Source organism: Rhinolophus sinicus, chromosome 9, assembly GCF_057876585.1.
Source record: "Rhinolophus sinicus isolate RSI-liver-muscle chromosome 9, RSI-T2T, whole genome shotgun sequence".
NCBI lineage: Eukaryota > Metazoa > Chordata > Mammalia > Chiroptera > Rhinolophidae > Rhinolophus > Rhinolophus sinicus.
The window spans coordinates 15197231-15223677 of record NC_142509.1 but is presented as its reverse complement, the minus strand read 5'-3'; the positions used below and the strand labels follow the sequence as shown (position 1 = coordinate 15223677).

Here is a 26447-nt window from a genome sequence, read left to right as displayed (position 1 = left end):
GAGGCAGCCATTTCTGTGGGAGCGAGAATGGACCTGAGGGGTCAGAGCCCTGTCCCCTCACTTGACACCAAAAGAAACTGAGACCTGAATTGATAGGAAATACCTAAAACCAGATGAGTAATGTGAAAGAATTTAAATCTTCTTTAGAAGTAGAAATCCTGGGGAAATAAGCTTTGTACACCCTGCCCATCACCACCTGCCAGGTGACCTATGGAAGACCCACCGAGGCCAGCCTCCTATTCTAGTATAGCCTAAAAAATGCTAAAACGTGTCCGGCTCCACGCTCTCCCTTGGCCATCACTACCTGGGTGTCTCTGGGTCTATTCACTCAAAGAATCAGATTTCCTGATTCAATCCAACAAACCTGGGTTAAGTGTCTGTTAAGCACCAAGCCTGACCTAGGGAAGTGGGTATTGTAGAACCTGCCACAGCGGCCCCAGTCTTCTGCCACTCCCTCAGCTTCTATCTCAGGGGACGGGGCTGGGAGTGGTCCAGTTGGTGGAGCAGTCTTTGGATAGCTATCCCATCCACTCACGTGGACCTGATTCACCTAAATGAGTTGGCCACAGTCACAACTGGTTGATGGGTCAATTATTTTAATGGGGACAGTTGACAGAGCACTTAGAGCTGAAAGGCCTGAGGCTGGCTTCACTGCTTACCTGCTGTGTGACTTGGATGGCTTCACTCCTTTGAAGCTCGGTTTCCTCATCTGTAGAGCTCATGCGCCTATCTCAAGTGACTAATAAAAACATTAGTGAGATGGCTTGTGGACTAAATGGCCTTCAAGACTGCATGTCATCGGAAGGTTAATCTCAAATGCAGTGTCGCTAAGGCAAGGCATTCCAGCTTCCCAGCCTCGCCTCCTGGTCATCCAGACTGGGGCTCGGCCCCCGAAACTGTACTTGGGGAGCCAAACAGTGCCCTTCACTGCCCCTCTTATAGTCTTGTGTCGGGAGGAGGCAGATGAAGAGGCCAACCACGGGAGCCATCATTAAAACAAGAATCATGTAGCCGGCATAGCCGAGATGCACATAATTAGAAATTAGAAAAAGGTCAGATCGCGTCATTATCAGCTCAATCAGCTGCCGAGTGCCACAGCCAGTTAATCTGGCATCTGTATTTTTTACAACCCTGCACACGTAGCCCAACGGACTGTAACTCTTTATCCGGACAGATATACTGCGCAGTGGAGCAGGGACATAAAATGAGAGACCCCAAGCAAATGAGCTGAGATAATTGAGAGATTTATTTTATATATATATATGTGTGTCAGGGCAGCTTTCCTATGCCCTTGAATATTGACATTCACAGATGGGATTGTCAGGAGGACACTGGGGTCCCCCAAATTTTGTCCCACCTTGAGCTCTCAATCTTAGATCCTTCTTTCTCCCCAGCCCCACGAAGCCCACCACTGGACACGAATCCTCCCACCTCCACCTGGTCTCCCTCACCCCTGCCCTCCCTTCCCCCACCTCCAAGCAAATTGCATGTCATGCCTTCCCCCTGCTCCCAGCAGTCTCCCCAACAAGTTCCCATGGGCATGGCGGACTGAGTTCTTCCAGAGCTGTCCCAAGATCAGGGAGGTTCCCAGACTGTAGTTTCTGAAGGAACTTCCCTTCCCGGTTAGCCAGCTGCTCTCACGGCATGTTAGGGGAAAACACACCGTAGACAGAAGCAAGTCCATTTCTTAGATGGAGACACCAAAGTCCAGAGAAGAGAAACTGCATCAGGACCAGAACCAGTTCTGCTGGCTCCTAATATGGTGCTCCTTCCACTGTATCACCCTCCTCTCTTCTCCCTGGGGGCAATAAAATCCTCTTTTATAAAGAGTAACTCCACCACCTCTCCCTGGACCTCCACATTTTGACCCTCTCTACCTCCCATCTCCAACTCCTGGTGGCTAAGCTGGAATTCCCCCGGTTAACTCCCCTGGTTAACCATCCACTCCTAGTCCCACACCCACCTGGTGCTCACCAGGCTTCTTTCTTACCTGGGCCCACTGACCCCCAGGTTGGGCCCCGGAGCCTCTGACTGGCAGTTGGTAAAGTTCGTAAAATTTGCAAGTTCCCCAAACCCCTTTGAAAGGTAAAAGCTTTTTGTTTTATAAAATCTGATTTACAGGCCCCCAGTGCAGGGCCGAGGTTTTATATATTATGCAAGATTTCAAACCGAGGCTGTAAAACCTACGGTTTCAGTTTCATGCATGGAATTTTTTTATGTGTAAATTTTTTAACATTTATGGGGCACGTTTTAATGAGACTCTGGTGTGGCTCGAGGGACAGATTATGGCTGCCTGACCGCAAAGCCAGCTCCAGAATGGGGCCCTGCAGGCCCCTGGGCCCACTCTGAGGAGGCAAGGCCAAAAGCCCGAGGCTGTGAAGAGGGAGCCAGGCCTGAGCTCTGAGCCCACAGAGACCTTGGCCAGCCCCACTCAGAGTCACTCACTTCAGCCTCCAGTGCAACTCCCTTCACCCCGATAGGAGCAAGAAATCCTACAGACACCAAGAAAGGGCAAGGAAATACGAATAATGTACGCTAGCAACAATGAACGTTTATAGAGCACTTATCAGGTGCCAGGTGCTCTTCTAAACACTCTACATGTATTTTCTTATTTAATCCTCTTTTCAAACCCACAAGGCACGTGTTACTATTACTCCCATTTTAAGACGAGGACATTGAGACACGAGGTGACATCCCTAGCTTAAGATCACACTGCTGGCGGAGGCTAGAATCACATACGAGTCTCAAGCACCGGTACCCACACTCCTCACAGTAACTCTGCCCTGTAGCTCGTGTTTTCTTAGTGCTTTCTATGTACCAGGTCTTCTTTTTCTTGTTTTTCTAGCCTCCTCTCATTTAATCCACAGTACAACTCTGAGGGAGTCACTATTATTGTCCCATTTTACAAAGGCAGAAAGTCAAGTGCAAAGGTTATGTAAACTGTCCAGAGTCTCCCAGTAGGTGGAAGACCCAGGACTCAGCCTCCCAAACCCATTGTTCTCGAGGCCTGCTCTGCTATTGGGTTCTTGCGATGGCCCTATGACATAGTTATTACTATGGAATTACATAGTTATTACTAAGGAATGTGTGTTTATAGTTATTACTATCCCCACTTACGGAGGAGGAACTCAAGGCCTAAGAACCCAAAGCCAATAAGTTACAGAGCTGGGCTTTACACCAAGTTGGTCTAACCCCAAAGCCCAGCTTTCCTCTGAACGACACTGCTTCTCCAAATTCGGAGGACATCGGAGTAGAAGTGCCACATTACTGACTTAATAGTGATTTAACTTGTCACGCATGATGGCTTCCATAAAAATGTTCATCCTATCCCCCCCATCATCTGGCAGTACTTGGTCCCTGGTCTTCACCATCCTTCCATGTCCCATTCCTCGTTCCAATGATCCTGCACTTCCAACTGGTCAGGAGGTGCTGGTCTGGTCTGGAAAAATTCCAGATTAGATTTTAGTGTTGGCTGCCCCAGTGACCCCCAGGAAATATCAGAGCACATTAAGGAATGTGTGTTTATAAACTCCTTCATGTAAGTGAGGGAGAATCTTTCCAGCTTTCTAACTCGCAGAAGAAAAAGGAGAGGGTGAAAAGAAACTACCCCCCAGGGCAAGGGCGCCTCCCTAACTGCTGCGTACAATTTACTGGGGTGCCCAATCTCCAAGCCTCAACCTCATCCTCAGGAGAGATGTGTCCCGTGGTTATGAGACTCAAATGAGATAATGGAGAGAAAAGCATTTTGCAACTTGTAAAGTGCTCTGTATATCATTGTTTTCAAAAGCAAGATTTATTACTATCAAGTAAAGAGGCCACTTCCGACAAGAGAGGCCACTTTTTAGAAGGAACCTTCATGGTGAAGGGAGGGACACATGGACATAAAGAATTGGCGTTTATCAAATAGCTGCTGTGCGTCCAGGACATTTGCATACATTATCTTATTCAATTTCACAACTCTACAATGTAGGTAGGCATTATCTTCCTCCTAAGTTTTAGAGAAAGTTAGAACACTTGTCCAGAATATCCAGGTAAGACATAATCAGTTCGGGACGTCACACCATGTGACTTCACAGAAAATGATGACCCCAGTCCCATGTACTTTCCTGGGACCTACGGGGCTAGTGTTAGGAGACGAAAATGTAAGGTTGCAGTTTGTTTTGCTTCTTTGACGGGTACTTGTTAGAAAATAAGGACTGTTTCTTTATTTTGAAAGGGAAGGGAGGGAGAAAAGCTGAAAAAGATGAAGCAAAGCTTGGGGAAAGGAATTAAGGACACATTTATCACATTTGATGACGATATTAAATTAAATGGAATTGTTATGGCTCTAGAAGATTTGGAATAACTTTTTATATGACATTGATTACTTAGAAAAATAGTTTAATAAGTAAGAGTTTTATTCTGATGTAGAGGCAACCCCCCCCAAATTGCAAACACATAGGACAGAGGGTGATTTACAGAACATAAATATAGAAGAAAAACTGGGAAGGATTATTCTTGCACTAGCTGAATATGGAATAGCAATAGAAAATCTAACAGGATATTAGAAAAGATTAAAAGACATTAAAAAAATGTCTATGCTTTTGGTTCCCTGCGGTTTATAAAGCACTTTCACATTATTATCTCCCTTAGCCCTTATCAAATCTTGTGAGTTAGGGATGATCACGTCTCCATTTCATAAATGAGGAAACTGAGGCTCAGAGAAGTCATGACACTGGCCCAATATCACCCAGTTTGTAAACAGTAGGTCTGGACTCAAATCCAGGCTGTCTGACAGTAAACCCCACAGACTCTCTTCTCCGCCAGGCAGCCACCCCACATTAATGGCATTGCCCATCTTCTTCTGTAATATTGAATAGGTCTTACATATTCATTGCCTCGGAATACCATTAGGAAATACTCTACCTTCTTAAATCTTTAAACCACGTCTATTATCCCATGAAAAAGTAATCCTTCAGTTGTGCTTTATTAGACCAAAAGGTGTGTCCACTTTTGGCCGCTGGACACCACGTCTGGTTTAAGCACGGTATGTGTATATTTCATCTGAGCAAAGTTATCTGGGTCGATTTTTCTTTTTATTTTGTTTTACTTATTTGTATTTTTATTCCTTTTTTTAAAAAAAATCAATGAATACGTATTGGCTATATTTTAAAAATAAATGAAGAGATATGTGTACTTTTCTGGGTGTGTGAATGTGTGTGTATTACTTCACAAAAAGATTTCAAAATAAGTGAGTGGATAAAATGCTGGTTAAAAATGAAGAATGGTCTGTTAAAGGAAAGCTCAGAGAAAGAAGGAAAGAAGAAAGGAAGGGAGGGAGGGAAGACAGGGAAAAAGAAGAAAAGTTTAAGGAACTAGGATTCTTTTGTTTAGAGAAGGCAAAACTAATTGGATGATTTATTCAAGTCAGTTGGCTTGTCCAGTATATGGCACATAATGAGACAATATTTATGTCGAATGGATAATGTTAAATGAAGAGGGGTTGTGTTGATGGAATCACTAGATGTTCTTGGTCCCTACAGAAGGCTGAGTAAGCACTTTCCGTTAAGGCAAGAGAGAATTTGGTAAATCCATGGAAGAACTCAATCAGCAGATTGAACGAACATAGGGGTGGTCTGAGGCGGTAAGGTTCTGACTGGGAGAGCCTCAGAGGAGAAGATGCAGCCACATGTCCAAGGGAGTTTGGACCTTCCACTCACTCACCTGGAAGGTGGCCCAGATCACTTTCTGGGGCCCCTTCCAGCACCGTCAGTGACTTAAGGGCAGGAGTCCTGGTGATGTTCAGAGAATCCGAAGACAGAGAGCACCTGACGGTCCAACCCTCTCTTTTTACGCACGAGGAAACAGCTACCTGCATGGGTGAGGTAGTCTGACTCTTGGGGGCTAGGCCAGGAGTGAGAAATGAGAAACCAGAGCAGCCCAAAGAGGGAAGATTACCAAAAAGCGTTCTGGAAATCCTAAAGTTGAATGTCCCCAAAGCTATTTGATTTTCCTGGAACCCCATAATTCCTGTCACCAAGCCACTTTCTCCGTAAACCATGCGTGCTTTAAACAGCCATTTTCTCTATCTACATAAATCCCAAGAGTCTGTATTGAGGGCAAAGCAACACGGGCAAGCTCACTTCACATCCTACTTCTGTCCTTACCAGCTGTGTGACTTTAAACAGTAAAATCGTGTCTCTGGGTTTCATTTTCTTCAGCTGTAAAGTGTGTACGGTAATGTATCCACATGCAGAGGTGGTTGTGGAGTAAATAAGACAAGGCCTGCCATAGGTCTACCACAGGGCCTGACACAGTAAGAAGAAGAATCTTTTTGGTATTGTTACCAATCAATCGATGAGTATTTATTAAACACCTTTACTGTGCTAATTACTCTGAGAAACATAACCCAAGATCTCCATGGCCAAAGTCAAGTAGAAAATTTAGACAAGAGCGAATATTTATTCAGAACCTAACTCCATTTTGGGGTCCGATTAATCCATACTAAAGTCACTATTCTCCTCTGCGCCTGGGACAGCACACTCTCCATTAGTTTCAGCCCCATGGAGGAAGCACTCCCTTGGGAGAAGAGCCTGTGATTGAGCCCTGCGCGAGGACACAAAATTTTTGGTTTCTGCCTTTGAGTGACACTTCATCTAACTCGGTACTCCAAGCACCCTTAATTAGTTGAGTATGGTCCCTACCCATCAGACAATCCAAATGCCAACACAGGAATGCCTCAGGTGCTACCCCCTTGAAATGCCAATGAAGCACAGAATGGGGGCTGGCGCTGCTCCCAGCCACGCTGCTCTACTCCCACCAGAAGTCAAAATTCTCTGGGAGGGATTCTCATTTTCGTTTCCCTGGGTCTCAAAATGCTAGCCAAATGCTGGGAGGGCGGGGTTAAACGGGGACTCCTGTATATTGCTTATGTCCACATACGTGGGTCTCCAGAGGAAACACGCCCCCACCCTTTTTCTCACTTTTTATTTTCATATAATTGTCGATTTACATGCCGTCATAAGAACTGAAACACAGAAGTACTGCGTCCCTTCTTGCATGACTATAGAACAATTTCACAATCAGGAAATCGACAAGATACAATCCACCCACCTTAATTCAGACTTCACTAGTTTTACCAGTGCGCGTGGGCGTGCATGGGTGTGTGTTTAGTTCTGTGCAGTTTTATCACCTGTGTAGATTCATAGGCATACTATGGTAGTCAAGATACAGAGCAGTTCTTCCCTCCGTCCCCCACCCCACTGCCTGGCAACCACTAATTTGTTCGTTATCGCTATAATTCTGTCATTTCAAGAATGTTTTATAAATGGCATTACACAGTATATAACATTTTGAGACTTATTGTTCTTTCTCAGCATAATTCCCTTCAAATCCACCTAGGTTGTTGAGTGTATCAATCACTGGTTCCTTTTTGTTCCTGAGTACTCGTCCTTGGCATGGATGGACCAAAATTTCTTTATCCATTCACCGGCTAAAGTATATTTTGGTTGTTTCCAGTTTTTGGCTATTAGAAATAAGCCTGCTTTGAACATTCACATACAGATTTTTCTGTAAATATGCGCTTTTATTTCCCTGGGATAAATGCCCAAAAGTACAATTTTGGGGTCATATGGTAAGCATATATTTAGTTAGAAACTGTTTTACTGCTTTCCAGAGGGGCTGTTCCACTTTACATACCCACAAGCAGTGGGTGAGTTTCCAGTGTCCAGTTCTTCACCAGCATTTGGTGTTATCACTTTTTATTATAACCATTCTGATAGGTGCGTAATGACATCTCATTGTGGTTTTAATTTGCATTTCCTTGATGGCTAATGACATTGAACATCTTTTCATGTGCTTATTTGCCATCTGTATATTCTCTTTAGTGAAATGTCTGATGTTGTCTTTTGCCCATGTTCTAATTGGATTGCTTATTTTACTCTTCAGTTTTGAAAGCTCTTTATATATTCTAGGTATGTTCTTTGTCAGATATGTGGTTTGCAAATATTTTCTCCCAGTCTGTTTGTCCTTTCATCTTCTTCACAGGGTCTTTTGAAGAGCAAACATTTAAAATTTTGATGAGGTCCGGTTCATCAAGTTTTCCATTTCTGGGTCATGCTTTTGGTGTCAATTTTAAGACCACTTTGCCTACTCCTTGATCCTGACGATTTTCTCCTGTATTTTTTTCTAAAAGTTTTCTAGTTTGGTACCTTACATCTAGGTCTTTGATCCACTTGTGTTAATTTTTATATAAGATGTGAGATTTATATCAAGTTTCACTTTCTTGCTTCTGGATGTCCGATTGTTCCAGCACCTCTTGAACAACCGTTTCTTGAAAAGCAATTTGGTGATACTTATTGTGAGCCTAAAGTACGTCCATAACTTTTTTTCCTGTCACTTCTGGGAATTCATCCTAAGGAAATAATGCAGAAACATGAATAAAAACTTTAAGCTTGGAAAATAGTCACTGTAACATTTTTACAACAATGAAAAATTAGGAATAATCTAAACGCCCAATAATAAGAAATTGTTTAAGTATGGCACACACACAGAATAACTTGCAACAATAAAAAATGTTTACTCAGTAATTTTCACCCACTCAATAAATGTTTACTTGGTATCCACATGCATTGGTGCCAAGGCAAACATGGTGAGCAAATTACATACCATCCCTGACTTCTAGAAACACACAGTCTAGAAGGGAGACTAGAGAACAATTTTACCACCTAGAAAAATGCATCTGGTAAACTAAGGGCAGAAACAGGAAACAAACTTGTATGCGCAAGGTGATTGAAACTGTGTTAAAATATATGCATGTGGAAAAGACACGCACAAAAAGAAATAATCATTCTTTTAGGGTGATTGGATCAAGGGCAGTTTTTTTTCATCCTCTCTTTTCCATACCTCCCACAACACTTTCTCTTTGTAATAATAACAATGATAAAGGGGAAAACCTCAATGGAGAAATAGCTTCTTGCCATGAGAAGTTTATGAATGTCCATTTGAAGAGGCAACAAGCACATGTACAACAACCCAAAGGTCATGGAAAGGGCCACCACAGTTAGGTGTTCCAGCACCCAGCTACGTCATGCTGGATGATTCAGTTAACAAGAATCAGTGGGGCATCTGCAAGGTGACCTGTATCATGGGATGCACTAGGTGTTTAAGAATAGACAGTCCCTGACCTCATGCTTATTCAGTGTTCTACATTTTGCAGTTTGTACATCCCCTCACATGACCCTCTCAACAAACCTGCACAGTTGTCAGGGAGGGCTTGGGACATGGCCCTCTACCTCCAAGGCCAGTGCTGTTCTCAGAGTACCACAACTGCCTCAAGAACAGCTGTGATAACAGTGGGCTCAAGGCCAGCAAACCATGGCAGAGAGATAATGCGAATTTCAATTGCATGGCTGAGAAAGCATATACCTGGGGCAGAGGATAGGCTCCTCTCTCCTGGTGTGCTTGGGGATTGGGGGCGGGAGTTCAAGACAGCGAGGGGAATGTGATAGAAAACTTGGTCTCACCTCTCCTCCCTCTCTGTAGATGGTGAAGGCAATCCAGGTCCTGAGAATCCACCTGCTGGAGTTGGAGAAAGTCAATGAACTCTGCAAGGACTTTTGTAACCGTTACATCACCTGCCTCAAAACCAAGATGCACAGCGATAACCTGCTCAGGAATGATCTCGGGGGACCCTACTCCCCCAACCAGCCCTCCATAAACCTTCACTCACAGGTAACACACAGGGCTGGGTCCTATGTCCTAAGCCAGTTGTAGGAATGTCTGAAGGTCTCCTGGTGACTTAGGGAAGTGGATTCGACTCACTGAATCCTTTCACCATAAAGGTCCCTCCTCTTATCCACTCCTCCTTCTATTCATCAGGCACCACAGTTCCTTTTTGACCAGAGCCCACCACGGCAGGGCATTGGTATTTTCTAGAAGATGACCAGATCTGAGAGAGACAAGGTCCAAAGTGATTCCTGGCTTCCTGGCCCAAGATACCCCAAGAAATGAGCACAAGAGTTAAGGAGATGGAAAGCTTCCCTGAAGGATGAGGCAGGACCAGACAGCTGGGAATGGACCCAGACATCCCAGCTCCGTAGACTTCTCAAGAAGGCTTGCTGAGCTCCCTGGGTTCCTGAGGAGGGCTGGGGGAAAGTGGTCCTACCCTGAATCCTGACCACTTAATAGATGAAGACATCCTTCCAATGGGGCTGCTTTGCCCTGATCATTGTCTAGCTGTTCACCTTGCCCTGGCACATCTGTCTCCCTGAGTGTTAGGGCCACTGTAAATGTCACCTCAAGTCACCCTCTCTCGAGAGTCACCTGCCACCTTCATGCTGGGAACTGGAAAATATGGAAACAGGGACTATGTGCTCTGGGTGAGACTGGGCTCTGCTCTCCAAGGCAGAATATTTTCCCAGAAACTACAAAATAAGAAAGCTGCCTGGTGATACCTTTCCCTCAAACTCACTAGTGTCTACGTACTCCATAAGCTCCCCACTTTCTTCCTCTACATGGAGGGGCCCCAGGTGGTTTAGAGTAGCCTCTTCTCATGAGACAGTCAGGCTCGGAGATATGGGTAAACCTGCTAAGGATGATTGGCAAGAGGTGCTGGGAAGCGTGCTTATGAAAAGTGGTGCTGATTTTATCCCTAAGTTTCGAGGACAAATGCATATAATCTATCTCTCTAGGTTGGTAGAGGCAGAGCAAGGGACATGGTGACCTCTAGAAGGCCAGCCATGCCTTGTACATTTTGACAAGTATTGCATCAAACCCACCCCAGTGTGATTTCTCTGAGACTCGATAGTGAGTACAGCATGGGACATGAGGCAAGAAGTTTATTTCCTCTTCCCATTGCTTGAAATCACCAAATCACTTTATTACAGATCTGAAAACAGCCGCCCAGGCTTCTGCTTGCTAATATTCTCTTGAAATAGACTCATTCCTTCAGAGTCTTATTGTACTTTCCCTTATGATCAAAATTAGCAAGAAACTTGCATAAAAGAGGACAATAATTGCTCAACGAGCATCTCGTTTGTAATTTATTAGTTTCTATTATTGTGGGTTACCATGGTGACGCTGCGCAGCCCCGGTGACAGGAGAGATGCAAGATAGGCGCCGAGGAGGCTGTGAGGCCTCACCAAATGGAGATGCACATTTTTATCAGTAATTTTCATGAAAATAATAAGTGAGGAGTTAATGAGATGGAAAGCCATCCTGTGGCTATTGTGAATTTTTTTTAAGTGTTGATCTAATTAGAATGCATCGGTCAGGAAAAGTAATGAGGGTTTAGTGCCTCACAGAGATGTGAGGATCATATCAGAAAATTAGCACCAGTCTTTGGAAATAATCAGGTCCTCGGAGAGGCACTGGATTTCCCCTTCTGGGCCTTCCAACTCTACCCCCAGCTCTGGCATTGGAAGTGTACCAGGGTAGTAGGGGAAGAGGGAAGGCCAGCAGGCTTAGCAGCCACAGCGGCCCCTCAGGGTTGGGGTCCTGAGGCTGACAAGTGCGTCTGCCCAAGAGGGTCACTGGAGACACCGGGCTGGCAGAGAAGTGAACATGGGCAAGGGCTCAGAGATGCTGCCTGTAAAAGTCAGTCCTCCTGGGATCACAGCATTCAGTGCTTCTGAGCTCCAAGGAAAGAGGAAAGAACTTTGATTTCCATTACTACCCACATCAGATCTCTGCCTGACTGTGAAGCTGGCCCTGAGGTGGCTACTGCAGAAAGCCTCTGATCCGCTTAGAAAGAAATCAGACAATCAGGCAAAAACAAAGACACCAGAAAAGAGAGGAAAAACCACTCAGCGAGGCATTTCTCAAACTTGTCTTTTCATTTCCTCTGACTGCCACCACCTACTTAGTTCAGGCTTCAGAGAGTAAATAAGGTAATTACACACAGACTACTGCCAGGGCCTCCTAACCTGATCTCCTCTCCTCTCTGGCTGTCCTCAGCCCTCCGACATCACACACACACACACACACACACACACACGCGCGCGCATGCACATACACACAATCACAAACTTGTGCACACACGTACACACACACACCCACGGCTCTGAAGCTTCTGTTGCTGGATGTATCTTTCTAGCACTCTGTTCTTGTCATTCCTTTGATCAAAAACTGTAGTTGCCCCCCAGAGTGTTCACAGCCTTCCCGTGACAGTTAAGGCCCTCCCATGTCACCATTCTTCCATGTCCATCTGTTTGGGTGAGGGCTCCACATCTCTGAAGGACCAAATCCAGCCTCTTCCCCAAGGGCAGTAACAGGACTGCTCTCCCAGTGGAAGCCTCTCTGATACCCCATCCAGAATGGATTTTTCTTTCTCGCAACTAACAGCTGGAGCACTTTGGGCTATTTATATGGTAAATATCACATGTGCCTTTGTATTATAGTCACTTGTGTAAGCTTTACTTCCTCTCCTAGAAGACAAACATTATTTGAGTAGAGACAGTATGGTATATATTATTATAACCCACACCTGATGAAGGCTACCAGAGGGCCTTGTGCATGAGGCAGCCAGTGACAATCTGTCGAAAGAAGTAATATGGTTAGAAAGATGGAGAGAGAGAGACCGAGAAGCCAGAGGAGGAAGGAGAAATAGAAGAAAGGGAAAAGGAAAGAAAGCCATGCCGAGGATCTCGTGCAGGAGGGAGGTAGAGAAAGGCTGAAGGATTGGAGGAAAAGGGCAACACGGGAAAGAGACTCAGACCGGGAGAAGGGAAGTGAGGTGCAGAAAGTCAGAGACAGAAGAGATGGAAGGAGGACTGGTGGCGATCGTGAGATGAAGGATGTCTGAGGTATACGGAAAGGAGAAGGGACAAGCACGCACCATGGGCTGCCCCGTCCAGGCCAGGCTCCTGTCACTGTCTCACTGATGTAAGCTGTGACTAGCATGGGCCTTCCCAAGAAGGACAAACCCGGAGCTGCAGGAGACTGTTCAGTGCAGGAGGTGGCCTTGGGACCGGGGACCAGGAGCCAGTACGGAGAGGAAAGAGAAAAGAGCGTTGGGTGCGTGCGTGTGTGTGCTCATTCGTCATGACTCGATCTTAATCTCTCCAGCCTAAAATAGCAGCTGAGTGCCAGCCTGGCCTGGGGAGGGGTGTCTCCCCTCTGGAATATGATTCTTGGGATCAACATTCCAACCACCCGCCAGCTTTGTTGCAAACTGCTGGCTCATGGGTTTTTTTCCCATGTGCTAATCATTCAGCCTTGTGTTGCAGAGTAGGAGACGTGTTTTTCTATTCAAATGGGTTCCCCCCTCACCCCCACCTCAGCTGCCATACTGTGTCCCCATCCAACTCTATGGGGTCTGGGCATGTGCCCTGCTTGGCCTTCCATTTCTGTACATGAGTTTTCTCTTTGGGGATGCAATGGGGTGGGGGGGACTGCTTCTACCAAGCCGGAGAACTAAAACACAGTTTCAAGGACTTGGGCCACAGCCTGTTCTTTCCACGTCCCTGGGAAGTCACCCTGTACTGCCTACACCTAATGGCACCCAGGCTTCCTGATGCCTCAGATCCCAGGCTTCTTGCAGGGGCAGCTCCTCAGTAAGGAGGCTCATATTAGACTCAGACTCGGGGTTCTTCTGTCTTTATCTCGATGGCACAGACTAAACCATTCCACTGGAGAGAACCTAACTCCAGCCTCACACAAGTATTAATTTGACCTGAAATCCATCCCTCTGTCTCCATGGAGATTTAAGCCTCAGCTCTATGCCAGGACAAATTGAGCTGAGCCACAGTTCTCATTCAGTGGCCTAGCATTTGGAGGGGCACTTACTGTGTACACCATGCTAGGTCCTCTGAGAACACAGTGAATCGTGCAGGAGGAATGCTCCGTCTCAGTGAGAGGCACTGTGAGTGACAGCAGAGGAGATAAACTGTGTGAGCCACTGAAGGCTCAGGGTGGAGGGAGCACAGAGGAAGGGCAGGAAAGGAGCCGCAGAAGAGATGGGAGAGGAGCTGCAGGAGGGCGTCTGGATTGAGCAAACCACGTGTGTGTGTCGCCTGAGGTTGACCAGTCACCACTCAGCATCCTTCTTCCTCCCCCAGGGAAAGCCCAGGCCTAGTCTACTCACCCTCATGGCCAGGGTCTGTTCCTGCTCAGAGACAGAATGGACAAATCTCCATGTGGATTAGACAGGCCAGCAGGAGGGTTTTGCCCATTGTGATTGGCGAAGTTGCAAAATTACTGGCTTGGAGGAGGGGCATTTCAGGCAGGCTTGGGAGGCATGGAAGGTGGGTGGTTAGTAGACTATCTGGAAGCTCTGAAAGTGAGTGTTCCCAGGGTAGAGAGAAGTCTGGGAGAAGCTAAGGAACAGAAACAGCCTTTCAGAATCCCTGGAGAGAAGGGGCAGTCATTCATGCATCGTGCATCTATTTGAGCATCTATTGAGCCTGCGCAGCTCCAAGAATATAAAAATGGATATGACGCGATCTCTGACCTCCAGCTGTGATGGTGGAGTGTCTTGCAGGCAAAGTTGTGGGAGACTACGCTTTGAGGGTGATAATGATGGCCAACTGCCAAAGATGTTAAAGGTACTAAAGAGCGTAGGTAAGGGGGTCATTGTTGGAGACATGATAGGGACAAACTAATTGAGTAGCTACCTCTTGCATTGCTCACAGGAGACCTGGCAGAGAAAGGGGAGAACGTCAACACTTATTGAACCCCCTCCATCTCAAACACTGTGTGTACCGAGTGCTTTACATGTGTTACCTTATTTACTCCTCACAACGAGGCTGCAAGGTGCACATTAGTTTCTCCATTTTGTACCCAAAGAAAGGGAAGCTGCAAGACGTTAAGATACTGGTCAAGGTCACACACCTAATAAGCAGCAGAGTCTGGGATGGGTCACTCCAGAGTCGATGTTCTACTTAATATAGTAAGTTCCTTTACTTTTTTGTGTGATACACAGGAAGAAGAACCAGGGGTCCTGGGCCCTGGGAGAGGAGGGGTCACTCTACCTAGATGTAGCTCAGGAATTTAGAGACTAGAGAGGAAGAACCCAATTGCTGGGAAACAAGCTTTTGGATTTGCTAATGGATTGAAAGCAGGGAGAAGAGAGGTACAAAGTGAACCCAATTCTGAGATTCTGAGCTTGGCTGACTAGCTATAACTCTTTAGCGATGCTACACCCTAAAAAATAAGCAAGGGACTGATGAGTCTGTCCGTCCTTGGGGAATGTGGACTTGCCTATTGACCTGTACAAGGAGTTTGTATTTTCAAGATTGGCAGGAGGCCAAGTGGGTGGAAGGCAGTCACTTCAGCCAGGCCCCCAGAATTTCTGCCCAGTGGCTAAGGACCCTGAGGACCTGACCAGTGAGTTTTATGCTGGGGCGGAGATAAGGGAAGGTGGTGTACCTGCAAGGTCACCACTGAGATGGCAAGGGGACAGCCCCATACCAAAGTGACAGGAAGTTGAGTTCCAGGAGTTACCTGCCATAGGCATTAAATCTGTCCCTCCTGCCAGTTCCCAGCCCTCAGCCTTCTCTCGGGGGATCTGGGGACCAAGAAGGCCCTTCCAGCCAGGTGAATGAAACGTGAGCAGGTCTCTCCTGTGCAGGCATGTTCCCTAAGATCTCTTAGGGAGCTGCAATGTGTCCCCACCAGCCAGAGGGCCTTTCCCTTGAGACTAAAGCCCCCAACAGGAGTGGAACAAGAACAGGATCCGGTAGCTGTTTACATGTGATTGGCTTTCCTAAGTTTGAGAACCAGCTTTTCCCGGCCTGAGACAGGACGCTGGCTCTGCCAGAATGGAGGGACACTGCCAGGAACGGGGTGGCTGGGGACAGTGGCAACCTCCCCTCCCCCCCTAAGGCACATACTCACCCCAGGCCAAAGCCCAGGCAGGCCACCCATTTACTGAGCATCTACCATGTGCCCAGCACTGTGCCCGGCAGCTTGGGGGAAGTCAGATAGACTGCTCTTTCCCTCAGGAAACCCACAACCAAAAAAACCAAATATACGAAAAACAAAACAAAACTGGCAACCGAACTAGGGAAATGAGACGCATGCATAGGAAAGAACCATTGTGCTATATACATCCATCCACTATATAAGGCCCACGGGAAGCATTAGAGTCAAGACGATGGGCCATGGGCGTGGCCAGCGTTCATCCGGACAAGCTTTCCAGCAGAAGTGAGGCACCCAAAACCAGCTCCCCACACCTCGGACCTGGCAAGTCCACAGACAAACCCACCCTCCTGGGAAGCCTGGGGAGGCTTTGGGGAGCCTATCTGAGCTGGTGGATCAGCAGAGACCCCTAGTGGCTTGGTGGGGGGTGGGTGGCAGACAGCTGGGGCCCATCAGGCAGAGAGATGGGGGGGGGGGGTGCACTTACTTTCCCACTTACCTCAACCCACTTACCTTCCTGCGACGGGCCAGCCGTCACGAGTCGATGGGTTCCCGAATGGGGGAGTGGGAATGAATAAAGGACACTCTCACATATGATGGCGATCGCGGAACTTCAGTGATCCTGAAGACACTAAGTTTATTTTACTGCACCCATATAAGCAGTTTGAGCACGTGCAAGTATGTATTAACATAACAAATGTAAATTCTTTAGCTTTCACATAGAGGATACAAAATTCACCGAAACTCACAAGTAATTATCTTATCAATTGCCCTGATAGGCATCAGCCTTCTGTGTCTGGGAACTGGCCGCTCCCACCAAATTCCTCAGCAGCTTACAAGCTCAAGCTCCCCTCAGGTGCAGGCAGAGACAATTGCCTCAGGGGGAGGAAACAGGTAGCATAAACTGAGCCATTCTGCAAAGCTCAGAGTTTCCTGCAACCATGGCTCCCCACACCTTCCACCCACCCACACAATACAATAAATCTTAGGGAACGGCACTGTTTTTTCCTAAAATCCTGAGGTGGATGGACCTTTCCAAGTCATCCAGTTCACTCCCATTTCATAGGCGTCCTAGCAAGCTGAAATTCCAGCGTTTCAAAATAACTTAAGAAAAACTTTTCTACCAGTTCTTTCCTTCACTCTTTTACTTCTTTCTTCCCATCACAGCTTATTCCAGAAATTTCTTCCTTTAGTGGAAATTAAGTCCCCCCCAGGCAGCATAAGCCCTTTCCCTATTAACAGCGGCTGTGGGGTCAGACACAGCTCCTCCTAGGCTGACCTCCTAGGCTGACAGCAGACCACAATGTCCGAGTTCATAGTCATTGTCGGCTCCTTTGTGCATCGCCCCACCCCCCTCACCCCTCCCCCACCCCCACTCACCCCTCCTCCACCCCCTCCTGCTTCCAAAGGTAATCACAAAAAGCCTTTCACTTTTTCTTAGTAAGGTCTTTCTTTTGAATTAGTCATCTTATTTTGTTCCAAAAATGAAATTTGGAGTAAAAGTCACCCCATGACCCCTGTGGTCCAGCAAAAGTGACTGATGGCCCGGGAGTGAGGGCCTCGCAGCTGATCCACGGGTGGATTCCAGGGGGTGCGAGCTCTCAGCCATTCTCAGGCTGCTCCCCTATTGCTCTGACCCCTCCTGAGAGGCTCTTGACTTCTCTGTGTCTCAGGGAGACAGCAGGTGAGGAGCAGAAGAGGGCAAGCTTCCTAGGAGGCCTGTAGAAGCCAACCTCCATCTGACTCCTGGGTTACTTGGTCTGTGCCCTGTGAGACGTCACTCCTGGGAAACTATGCAAGTTTTCAGCTTTTTGGCTTATTTCCTTACTAGAAAGTAAGAGGCCACGCACTCCCCAGTCTGATGAAGTGGCTCCACCACAGACGCCAGGAAGGTGCCCAGGATTCCCAGGCTTCTGGCAGTTTCCAGAATCTTGGGGACACCACTGCCGTGCTTGTAGTGAAACAAGGCAAAGAGTTCTTGGGCGGGATAACTAGCACTCAGCCCCTGGTTTCTGGACCATTCAAGCAGACACATGAGACTGGATGCTGAAAAACGTCACTAAACCTCTACAAAACGTGTTCCTCACCTTGGAGCCTGGGAGGAAACAGCTCTATTTGGGTCTAGACAGAGCAGCACCCACCTGTTTGGAGTCTGATAAACCCCAAGAGGCAGGTGTGGAGAAGATAATAATACTGTGCTTAGCCAACACGTTCTCCCAAGGGGTTCCCACAGCTGCCATCATAGCTCCCTCCTCAGGAAAGAACCGTAGACTGTTTCCAGAGATGGACTCTGCTGTCTCCATAGAGACAGAGGCTCAACCTGAAACAGCTGCAAAGTCAAGTCACAGAGCTAGTCAGGGGCTACAGCTTGGACTTCAGGGGCTCAGCTTTGGCCCAAGGACGTCTTAGCAGGAATGAGGAAGCAGGAATGAGGGAGACTCATGGCAAAGACTGACCCCCCTCCCCGCCCCAGCTAGGTGTGCAGCCCCAGATGAATCTCTTCTGTTGCTATGAACCCAAGTGGACCCCTAGGATAGGTTTTAATCTTGGCTGTGCCATTCCCTAGCTGAGTGATTTTAGCCAAAGGAAGTGGGAATTAATTTGTTGTGTACCGACATGTGCTGTGCTGTGCTCATGTGGAAGCCTGGCCGTCTGACCCCAAAGCACATCTCTCTGTGGGAACATCAGAGCTACACTCAGAGCCAAGAGACCTGAGTACCGGGCACAACTACTTACTTAACTATAGAAAGTCACTTGCATTCTCTGCACCTCAATTCCTCTTCAGGCAAATAGAATAAGCTCCCTCCTGCTGACCCCATAGATAGTGGTGAGATTAAAATGAAATAATGTAGTGAAAGAATGATCTCTAATATTCAGTGTGTATGATAAATAGGTAGCTTTCAGGCCCATCTGATCTTTGGGACCATCTGAGGGAAATTTGTAAAAATACAAATTGCTAAGAGTCTGATTCAATGACCTTGAGAATCTGTGTCTTTCAAAACACCGCCATGCTCAGGTGGGTTTGTGAATCAGCTCATATTTACAAATGTAAGGGGTGAATATCATCTCCCCACACCTCAAGGAGGCCAAGATTTTGCTTCCTTTTTCTGCCCAGCTAAGCTGTGGCCAGCCTGGCACTACCCTTAGTCTCTACCCCTGAAGTTCTCTATTCCATTCCTTTGCTTAAAGAACTTGGCTGCCTTTCTGCAGAGACCCAGAGTAGGAGGAAAGAATAGGAAAAAGAAGGCAGACATTGTCCTGGGTTTCCCAAGCCAGAGAAGCTGGTATGGAAGCAAGCCAAGCCACAAGGCTGAGAAATGGCCAGAGTTTGAATAAGTAGATAAAATGTCCAGTGATGGTAATGGTTCACCCTTCTGCTTCTGGCTAGTAAAATGTGTATTGGTAGAATCCCAAGGCATACCTCTTATATTTTATTTTACTGACTTTGTGTTGTTCTTGCTGGATACTTTTGGTGGGGGAGAGGGGAGGAAGAAAATCTGGAACAACTTTTTATGTTTGAAATCCCCCAATATCCTTACCCAATAAGGAGCCCCCTAGCATGGATGAGTCCAAACAAAGAGACCATTGAAAAGTCATTGCCATGAGTTTCAGGGTGCATGCATGGAGGGACCCTCTCCTCCTCTATTAAATTTACCTTCCAAGTTTGCTTCAGCTTCAAATAACATCAGTACTGTTCACATCCTGTGTGAACGGCTGGCTGGAATGTTGGATGAGAGCAATTCAACCTTGAAGCATATGCATAGGTGAAAACTCAGGCTTTCAGGGATCCTGAACGTCAGCACTGGGTAGACATGTTCTATAAATGAGGAGACTGAAACCCACAGAAGTGCCACAACTTGCTGGTTCCCAGATCCATCATCTTTGCGCTGATGTCCACGCTGCCTCCATACTTCTGGGTTTGGGCTTTCTGTTCACCTTGCCTTCAATAACTACTTATTTAACCCCTTTGATTTGAGGAGTACCTTGCTGCCCAATGCTTGGCACAGGTGGGTGTTCAGTAGTTATGGATGAAGGAAGGCTGAGTAATCCTGGTGCTGCTAACCCACTGAGGGTCTTGGACAAGACACTTAGGTGTTTATGCCTCAGCTCCTTATTTGTATATCAGGAAGTTGGATAATGTGGCTTTTAGGGATCCTTCCAGTTCCTAGGCTTCTGCAGGTCAGACTTGGGGTTAGGCTTGAACTGCATGAGCAAAAAGGCCAAGAGTTCTGCTCAAAGAATAAGCCTCACTGGCTGAGAAGTGCTCACAGGGTCCCAGAAAGGAGAAGGCAGGGCAAGAGCTGCCTTCCCCTTCTCCAGGGTCACAGCAGCAGAGGTGAGCCAAGAATAGAAGCGAGACCTCCGATGGACAGGTCTCACCCAGTACAGGCCGATGGAGGATGAAGAGCGGCCTCAGTTCTCTGGGTGCTGCTCCTCTAGCTCTGGGACAAGGGACCATCATGCAGGGTAAAAACGGTAGCGCTGGAGATGCCAAGGGGAGTTTAGTGGGTCAAGCACTTCTTGAGAGGCTCTGCAATTTCCTGGTGCCAGGGTCTGGGAGGTGACTCACCATGGCTGTCCCCTGGGCCTTTGATACTCTTTCTGTGTCTGTTGCTGCAGGTAGGGAGTCATTGGGCCCAAGGGTTTGTTCAAACACATGTTTCTCCCCACTCCACACTCTAGACCTTCCCTGGAGGCTGACGGCCCAACCTTCTGCCCATCCTAACATAAGAGCCGGGAAATTGGGATCTTCTTTTCCCCCCTATTTGGTCTTTTTTCTTGACAGTTCATCTGTTTAAATCCTGACAGCTCATGCCTTAGGAGTCCAGGCATTGAGCATGGGAATGTCAGCCCCCGGTGGCCATTGGACATCTTGTTCAAGCCCTGTTTTCAAAAGAGGAACGATGGTCAGAGGAGCTGAAAGACCCAGGCAGGTCTCCTACGGCTCCTTGCACCACACCACATTCGCTGCCTGTCTCACTTTCTCCAAATAAAGCCCAGAGACCCCGACCTCTCACACACCCAGTTGCTTCCTCACAAACCCCCAGAGTCCCCAGCCACCAAGCAGGGAGGACTCCCCTTCCTGCCGGCCTGCGGCCATGCGTCCTTCCCCTCATGCCACAGTCCCTCAGCACCAAGTCTGAGCACTTCCTTCGCCAGCTGATAAACAGCGATGTGGAGATGAACAGGGAGCCAGAAAACAAACAAACAAACACGGTCTTTTTAGCTGCTTTGGCTACTGCAGAAACTAACTAAGGATTGTCCACTGGGAAAATGGAGCTGGCAGGTTGACAATGTGGGGCAAACGGACCCTGTTTGCAGTGGAAGTCTGTGTTTGGGACCTGAGGAAGAGGAAGGAATAGATGAAATGTGCTGAAGATTGAGGCTCATATGCGATGCCCTTAGAAGATGGTATCTGAAGAGGCTAGGGTTGCTGTTTTCTAAGTATTATTTAACAAATATTTTAGTAGCCACTAGGTGCCAGGCACTGAGCTAGGTGCTAAGGACACAAAGAAAAAACGTTATGTGTGTGGAGCTTGGTGTAGTAAGTGCTGTGATTCAGATACCGGAAGTGAGGCCCGGGGGGCGGGGCATATGGAGATGACTGAGTGTGAAAGACGACGAGGTTCTGGGAGCTAAAGCCGAGTGTTCAGCCCAGGATGCACATTAGAATCACCTGGGAACTTTTCAAATCCCAAAGCCCTGGCCACACCCCTGACCAACTAAACTAGAATCTCTGGAGTTAGAACCCAGGCACCAATAGTGGAAATTCCAACGTGAGGCCAAGGTGGAGACCACTGGTTCCTGGGGTAATTTATGTCTCAGGTTTGCAGGGACATAGAATGACTGTGGTTGGTTGGTTGGTTGGTTTTTAATATTGAGGCTTCTTATACACTCTTTTTAGGAAACCATGAGAATTGCCTTTCAACTATGGGTCTGGGGAGGAGCAGGAAGAAGGAAATAGAGAAGGCAGGAAGTGGGAAGGGGAGAGGAGGAACTAGGGCTGTGACATCTGAGCATTTAGTGACACTGTCACAAACCACACCTCCCTTACTGCCAGGACCTCCTGCAGAATTCCCCCAATTCCATGTCTGGAGTCTCCAATAACCCCCAGGGGATTGTGGTCCCAGCCTCAGCGCTCCAGCAGAGCAATATCGCCATGACAACCGTCAACTCACAAGTGGTGTCAGGTCAGTGCAGGGGATTGTGGGGACACCCCTGGGAAGAGAGAGGGTGGCCCTGAGGGGATTCCAGGGGTGGGGGACAGGGCACTGCACAAATGTCCTAGGCAACAGGAGGGCGGGACTCCCTGATGAGTTTCTTGACTAAAGTGTTCTATGAGTTTATAGATGATTAGCACCAAGACCTGCTTGTGATGGTTTGGAACAGATTTGGGTCAAAGTCTCATGAGCCCCTCAGAGACCAAGCAAGGCAATTGTCGCTTCCCCCAACACATGCCACCAGAGGCTTTAGACCCCATCCCCCATCCTACCCCTGCCCACAGGGCCTGAATATCTCCAGAGCAGACGGTGTTTACATATAAGTGCCCTCACTCCCACCTGCCCCTATGGCAGGGGACACAAAAACTGGTTGTCTCCTCAGGTGGAGCCTTATACCAGCCGGTTACCATGGTAACCTCCCAGGGTCAGGTGGTTACCCAAGCAATCCCCCAGGGAGCCATCCAGATCCAGAACACACAGGTGAGTGTGTGTACAGGTGTGTGCACATGTGCATGGGTGTGGGGGAGGGCAACCATGATCACTTACCATCTGCCAGGTAAACCAAGTCACTCATTTACTCATTATTCTTCTAAGAGGTAACATCACCCCCACTTTACAGATTTGAAGCTGGGCATTGGAAAGGTTTTATCAACTCCTGGGATTTTGCTGCCTCCCAGGTTACATCAAAAGCTCCTGCACTTACTATTCCTAGTTTCCACTCAGAGCTGCTCTGTAGCTCAGTGGGGCAGACCATATGCAGAGGGGGGCCGGGGGAAGAACAAGAGGATCTGAAATCAGAGGCCTGAGATCTGACATTAAGTCTAACCTCTGAGCCTCAGAGTTATCTTCAAAAGTGGGATTAACACCTCTGCACATAGCCCTACCTACCTACAGGGCTGATGTGAGGGCCCACGATGGTAATGGACAGGAAGACACTTTGCAAACTGTAATGTCCCCCAGAAATGCTAACTATTGGATGGTTTATGGCAAATTCGTCTCTCTTACACCCTCTGCATGGCTGCTTCCTCTGTTTCCTCTCTCACTCCCTTCCCCCTCCGCCACCCCCATTCCTCCTTCCTTTCTTCTTCCCTTCTCTATTCTCTGAGGAGCTGGTGTGGGGTAATGGGAAAGGTGACCTCCCAGGACCCTAGAATGAGTTGGGAAGGGGGTTGGCAGAAAGAGCCTGCCGTCACTATGGCAACAGGTCCCTAGCTGCTGGCCCACCTGGCTGCTGATGCTGACTTTTTCTCCATGCACCCTGAAGGTTAACCTTGACCTCACCTCCCTCCTGGACAATGAGGATAAGAAGTCCAAGAACAAACGAGGAGTCTTGCCCAAGCACGCCACCAATATCATGCGTTCTTGGCTCTTCCAGCATCTCATGGTGAGTGTGTGTGTACTGGGGGTGTGAAGGTGCAGTGCGCTGTGCGAATATAACCCTTTGGGTACCAGACTCCATTGTCATCCCCAGATCTTTAGAGGGCATGCCCTCGGAGAGAAGCTCTCTGATAGGGTTATCATCTCCCAGAGGCCAGGTCAGAGGGGAGGCTTCTGTGGGACCTCAAGCTGGGAGACTTTCTCTAGTGTTCTCTGCTGCCACCTCAGGAAAAAGGGTGATGTCCAAGACGGAGTAGGGCAGACAAATTCTGAGGAGAGTTAGGTAGTGGGCAAGTGTACGGAATTGTTTTGTGAACAGAGTGAGGTTCCATGGGGGCCAGGGCTGTGCTTCCTGGTCCAGAACCCTCCTCCTGCAGGCGGCCACGTTCACCCCTGCTCGTCTGTGGAAGAAAATGTTCACTCTTGGCCAGGACGCTCCCATTGCCCTGAGTCCTCACAGTTCGGGGAAGCAGAGGGTGCGTGTCCCGTTCCGTCTGCTCAGAGCACCGGATGAGGCACGGTGTGCGGGAGCTATTGTTGAGACCATCAACCCTGGAGGGGCAGCCAGGCTGAAATCCTGGCGTCTTCCCATAATCAGCTCAGCTCTGTGACGCAGCACAGATGCTTCCATAAGCCCCCGTGGCTACTTTCGTGAAATGGCGACAAAGCCTTAGGTTTAAATGTAATGTTTATAAAGTGCCTTCTGTGTGTACCAACAAAATGGGAGCTACGTGCTTGTGTGCAGGGTTCGTTGCAACAAACAGGCTTTCGGTTGAGTGTAAGGAATGACTTCAAAATTATAATCCCCTAGCGCCATCCAAGAGCCGCCACAATAAATAAAGGCCGGTGACTATGTCTGGGCTGATTGTGTATGTGTGTGTGTGTCTGTGTGTGTTGCACGCATATGCCCCCCCATGTGGGAAAGTATCTCTGTGAGCAGAGGCAAGCTCCCAGCAGTCTGCAAGCTCTTGGCCTGGCCTGGCAGGACACAGATACAAGACAGACAATAAGCTTGGGACTAGAGACATCTTGGCCTGTGAAGTATGAGGAAAACCATGAGGGAACTCTTTCTCAGTGAGGGGGATCATGGGAATTAATCGATCAATAGGCCAATCAACAAACAGCCCTTCACTTGAAATGTGAGTGCTTCCAGAAGCCATGGATTCTAGGCGTAGGTGGCAGTTGTCAGATTTGAGATCTTAGAGACTCTGCCCCAGGCATGCTGTGCACCCAGCAGACAGAAATAACTGCTCTGTGGTGATGGATGGGGGGGCCAGACATATCCCCACCCCAACTCTAGGGACTTGGGGCTGCCTAGAGCTTTGCTGAGAGAGCACATATTGAAAACACCCCTGGTGAACAAACAGTAACCAAATTTGGAGAGAAAGGCCTGGGAGTGTGGGCGTTATGGTGAAGAGAGGAGGTTGGAATGACTCCCAGAGCCTAAGGATAAAGCCGGGGAGCCAGGGCCAGGGCCAGCCTCAGGCCTCTTGGGAGTGGCCCTGGCTAAGGAGCTGGAGCTCATGGTGGAGATGCCCAGGTCTGCTCCCGGCTCTGGTTTCTGCACTGTCAGAGAGCCGATGGGTTCCAATGGCATCCGTGGCTCCAGCTCCCAGCCCACCCGTGGAAAGAGAGGCTCCTGGGGCAGGATGCTCTCTGTGCACTGACCTGTCACACCCAAGATGGGAGCAGCCCACTCCCCACCCCCACGCCGTGGATCTAGATCTGGCTCCAGCATCGTGGTGTGGGAGGTAAGACTGGAAGGCCGAGGATGTGGTAGACGGCTCAGGGGCTTTTGAGGCACCAGACCTGGGCTCAGATCGAGGCTTTACCTCTCATTCTGTGCCTTCGTCACACCTACCTCTTGTGAAGATGACGATGAAGCAGTGAAATGATTGCCAAGACCCTGGCACAGTAAGGTGCTTTAATACATGTTAGTTCCCTCTTTCCTTCATTCCCCGTCTCCCACCCCCATGCATTTTTGAAGACTGATGTGAACACACCTACAACCTCACTTCTGAGGGGGAGAAAAGAAAGATGTAGGAGGGAGAAGAGGCTGCAGACAAATTCCTGTACCGGGTGTCTGGGCGTCCAGGCCAGCACCCCTCACCAACACCCATCAGCCACTATGGGCACCACCTCTGCTGCCATCCACTTCTCATTTACAGCTCACCAGCCTGAGACTGTAGGGTCACCCTATCGGTCCCACCTGGCTGTGCCTCTCCTCTGACCTTGGACCTCAGTTCATGTCCTGCTCTCTTGCTCCTTCCTGCTGAGCGCTCTCTGTAGCTCAGGGTCTTTTCTTTCCACTCCATGGTCACTTCCAGCTGAACTTGGGATGGCAAAGGAAGGTCAGTGGGGAAGAGAGAGGAGTAGCCACTGAGCACAAAGCAGAAGGGAAGGAAGGACCAAGCCTGACTCCACAAAAGTCACCTGGGACAACAGGGAGGACTTGCTGAAAGCATGAGTAAGACTTTCTGCCGGCACCCTCCCATCCCCTGGACCCTCTCCAGCTCTGAGTGCGTTCAGTGCGCGTGCTATTAATAAAGCACTTAACACTGGCAAAGTCCTCTCCCAGTTAATGCCTTCCCCACAGAAGCCATTGAGAGAGGACAAGGGAGGGACTCCTGCGCCTTTAAAGTCAGAACTCAGAACTTCTGGAGAAGGAGGACGATGAGGAGGAGATGGGAGAAGTCTCTAGGGACACAGCAGGGCTTAGCTGTCCTCGCAGTCCAAGGCTGGGCCACAGATTAGGCTGCTACCCAGATGCAAGTGGGCACAGCCCACCCCACCCAAGAAAATCAATACCAGCTCAGGAAAGAGGACATAAAGGTTCTTGGTAACCGGGTACAATGGAAAGAAGACAGACTTCAAAGCCTGACAAACAGGGGTATGAATGGAGGAGGCCCTCCCACTAGCTGTGTGATCACTGAGTCTACTTCTTTGAAAAAGGGAGCTAATACCCCTTTTCCACGGTTGTGACAATTAAATGAGATAACATATGTAAACAGC

The 26447-nt window shown here is 48.2% G+C and overlaps 1 protein-coding gene across 5 annotated transcripts in view; it reads left to right on the top strand.

Moving 5' to 3' along the window:
* Positions 1-26447, top strand: part of PKNOX2 (PBX/knotted 1 homeobox 2) — a 256849-nt gene that overhangs the window by 214371 nt on the left and 16031 nt on the right. For 4 of the 5 annotated variants that reach the window (XM_019710526.3, XM_019710525.3, XM_074321095.2 and 1 more), the window contains 4 exons: positions 9523-9711; positions 21899-22028; positions 22441-22538; positions 23323-23442. In XM_019710526.3, the coding sequence (XP_019566085.1) occupies positions 9523-9711; positions 21899-22028; positions 22441-22538; positions 23323-23442 (537 nt within the window). The remainder of the gene's footprint in view (positions 1-9522; positions 9712-21898; positions 22029-22440; positions 22539-23322; positions 23443-26447) is intronic. The other variant, XM_074321097.2, reaches the window with a different exon arrangement.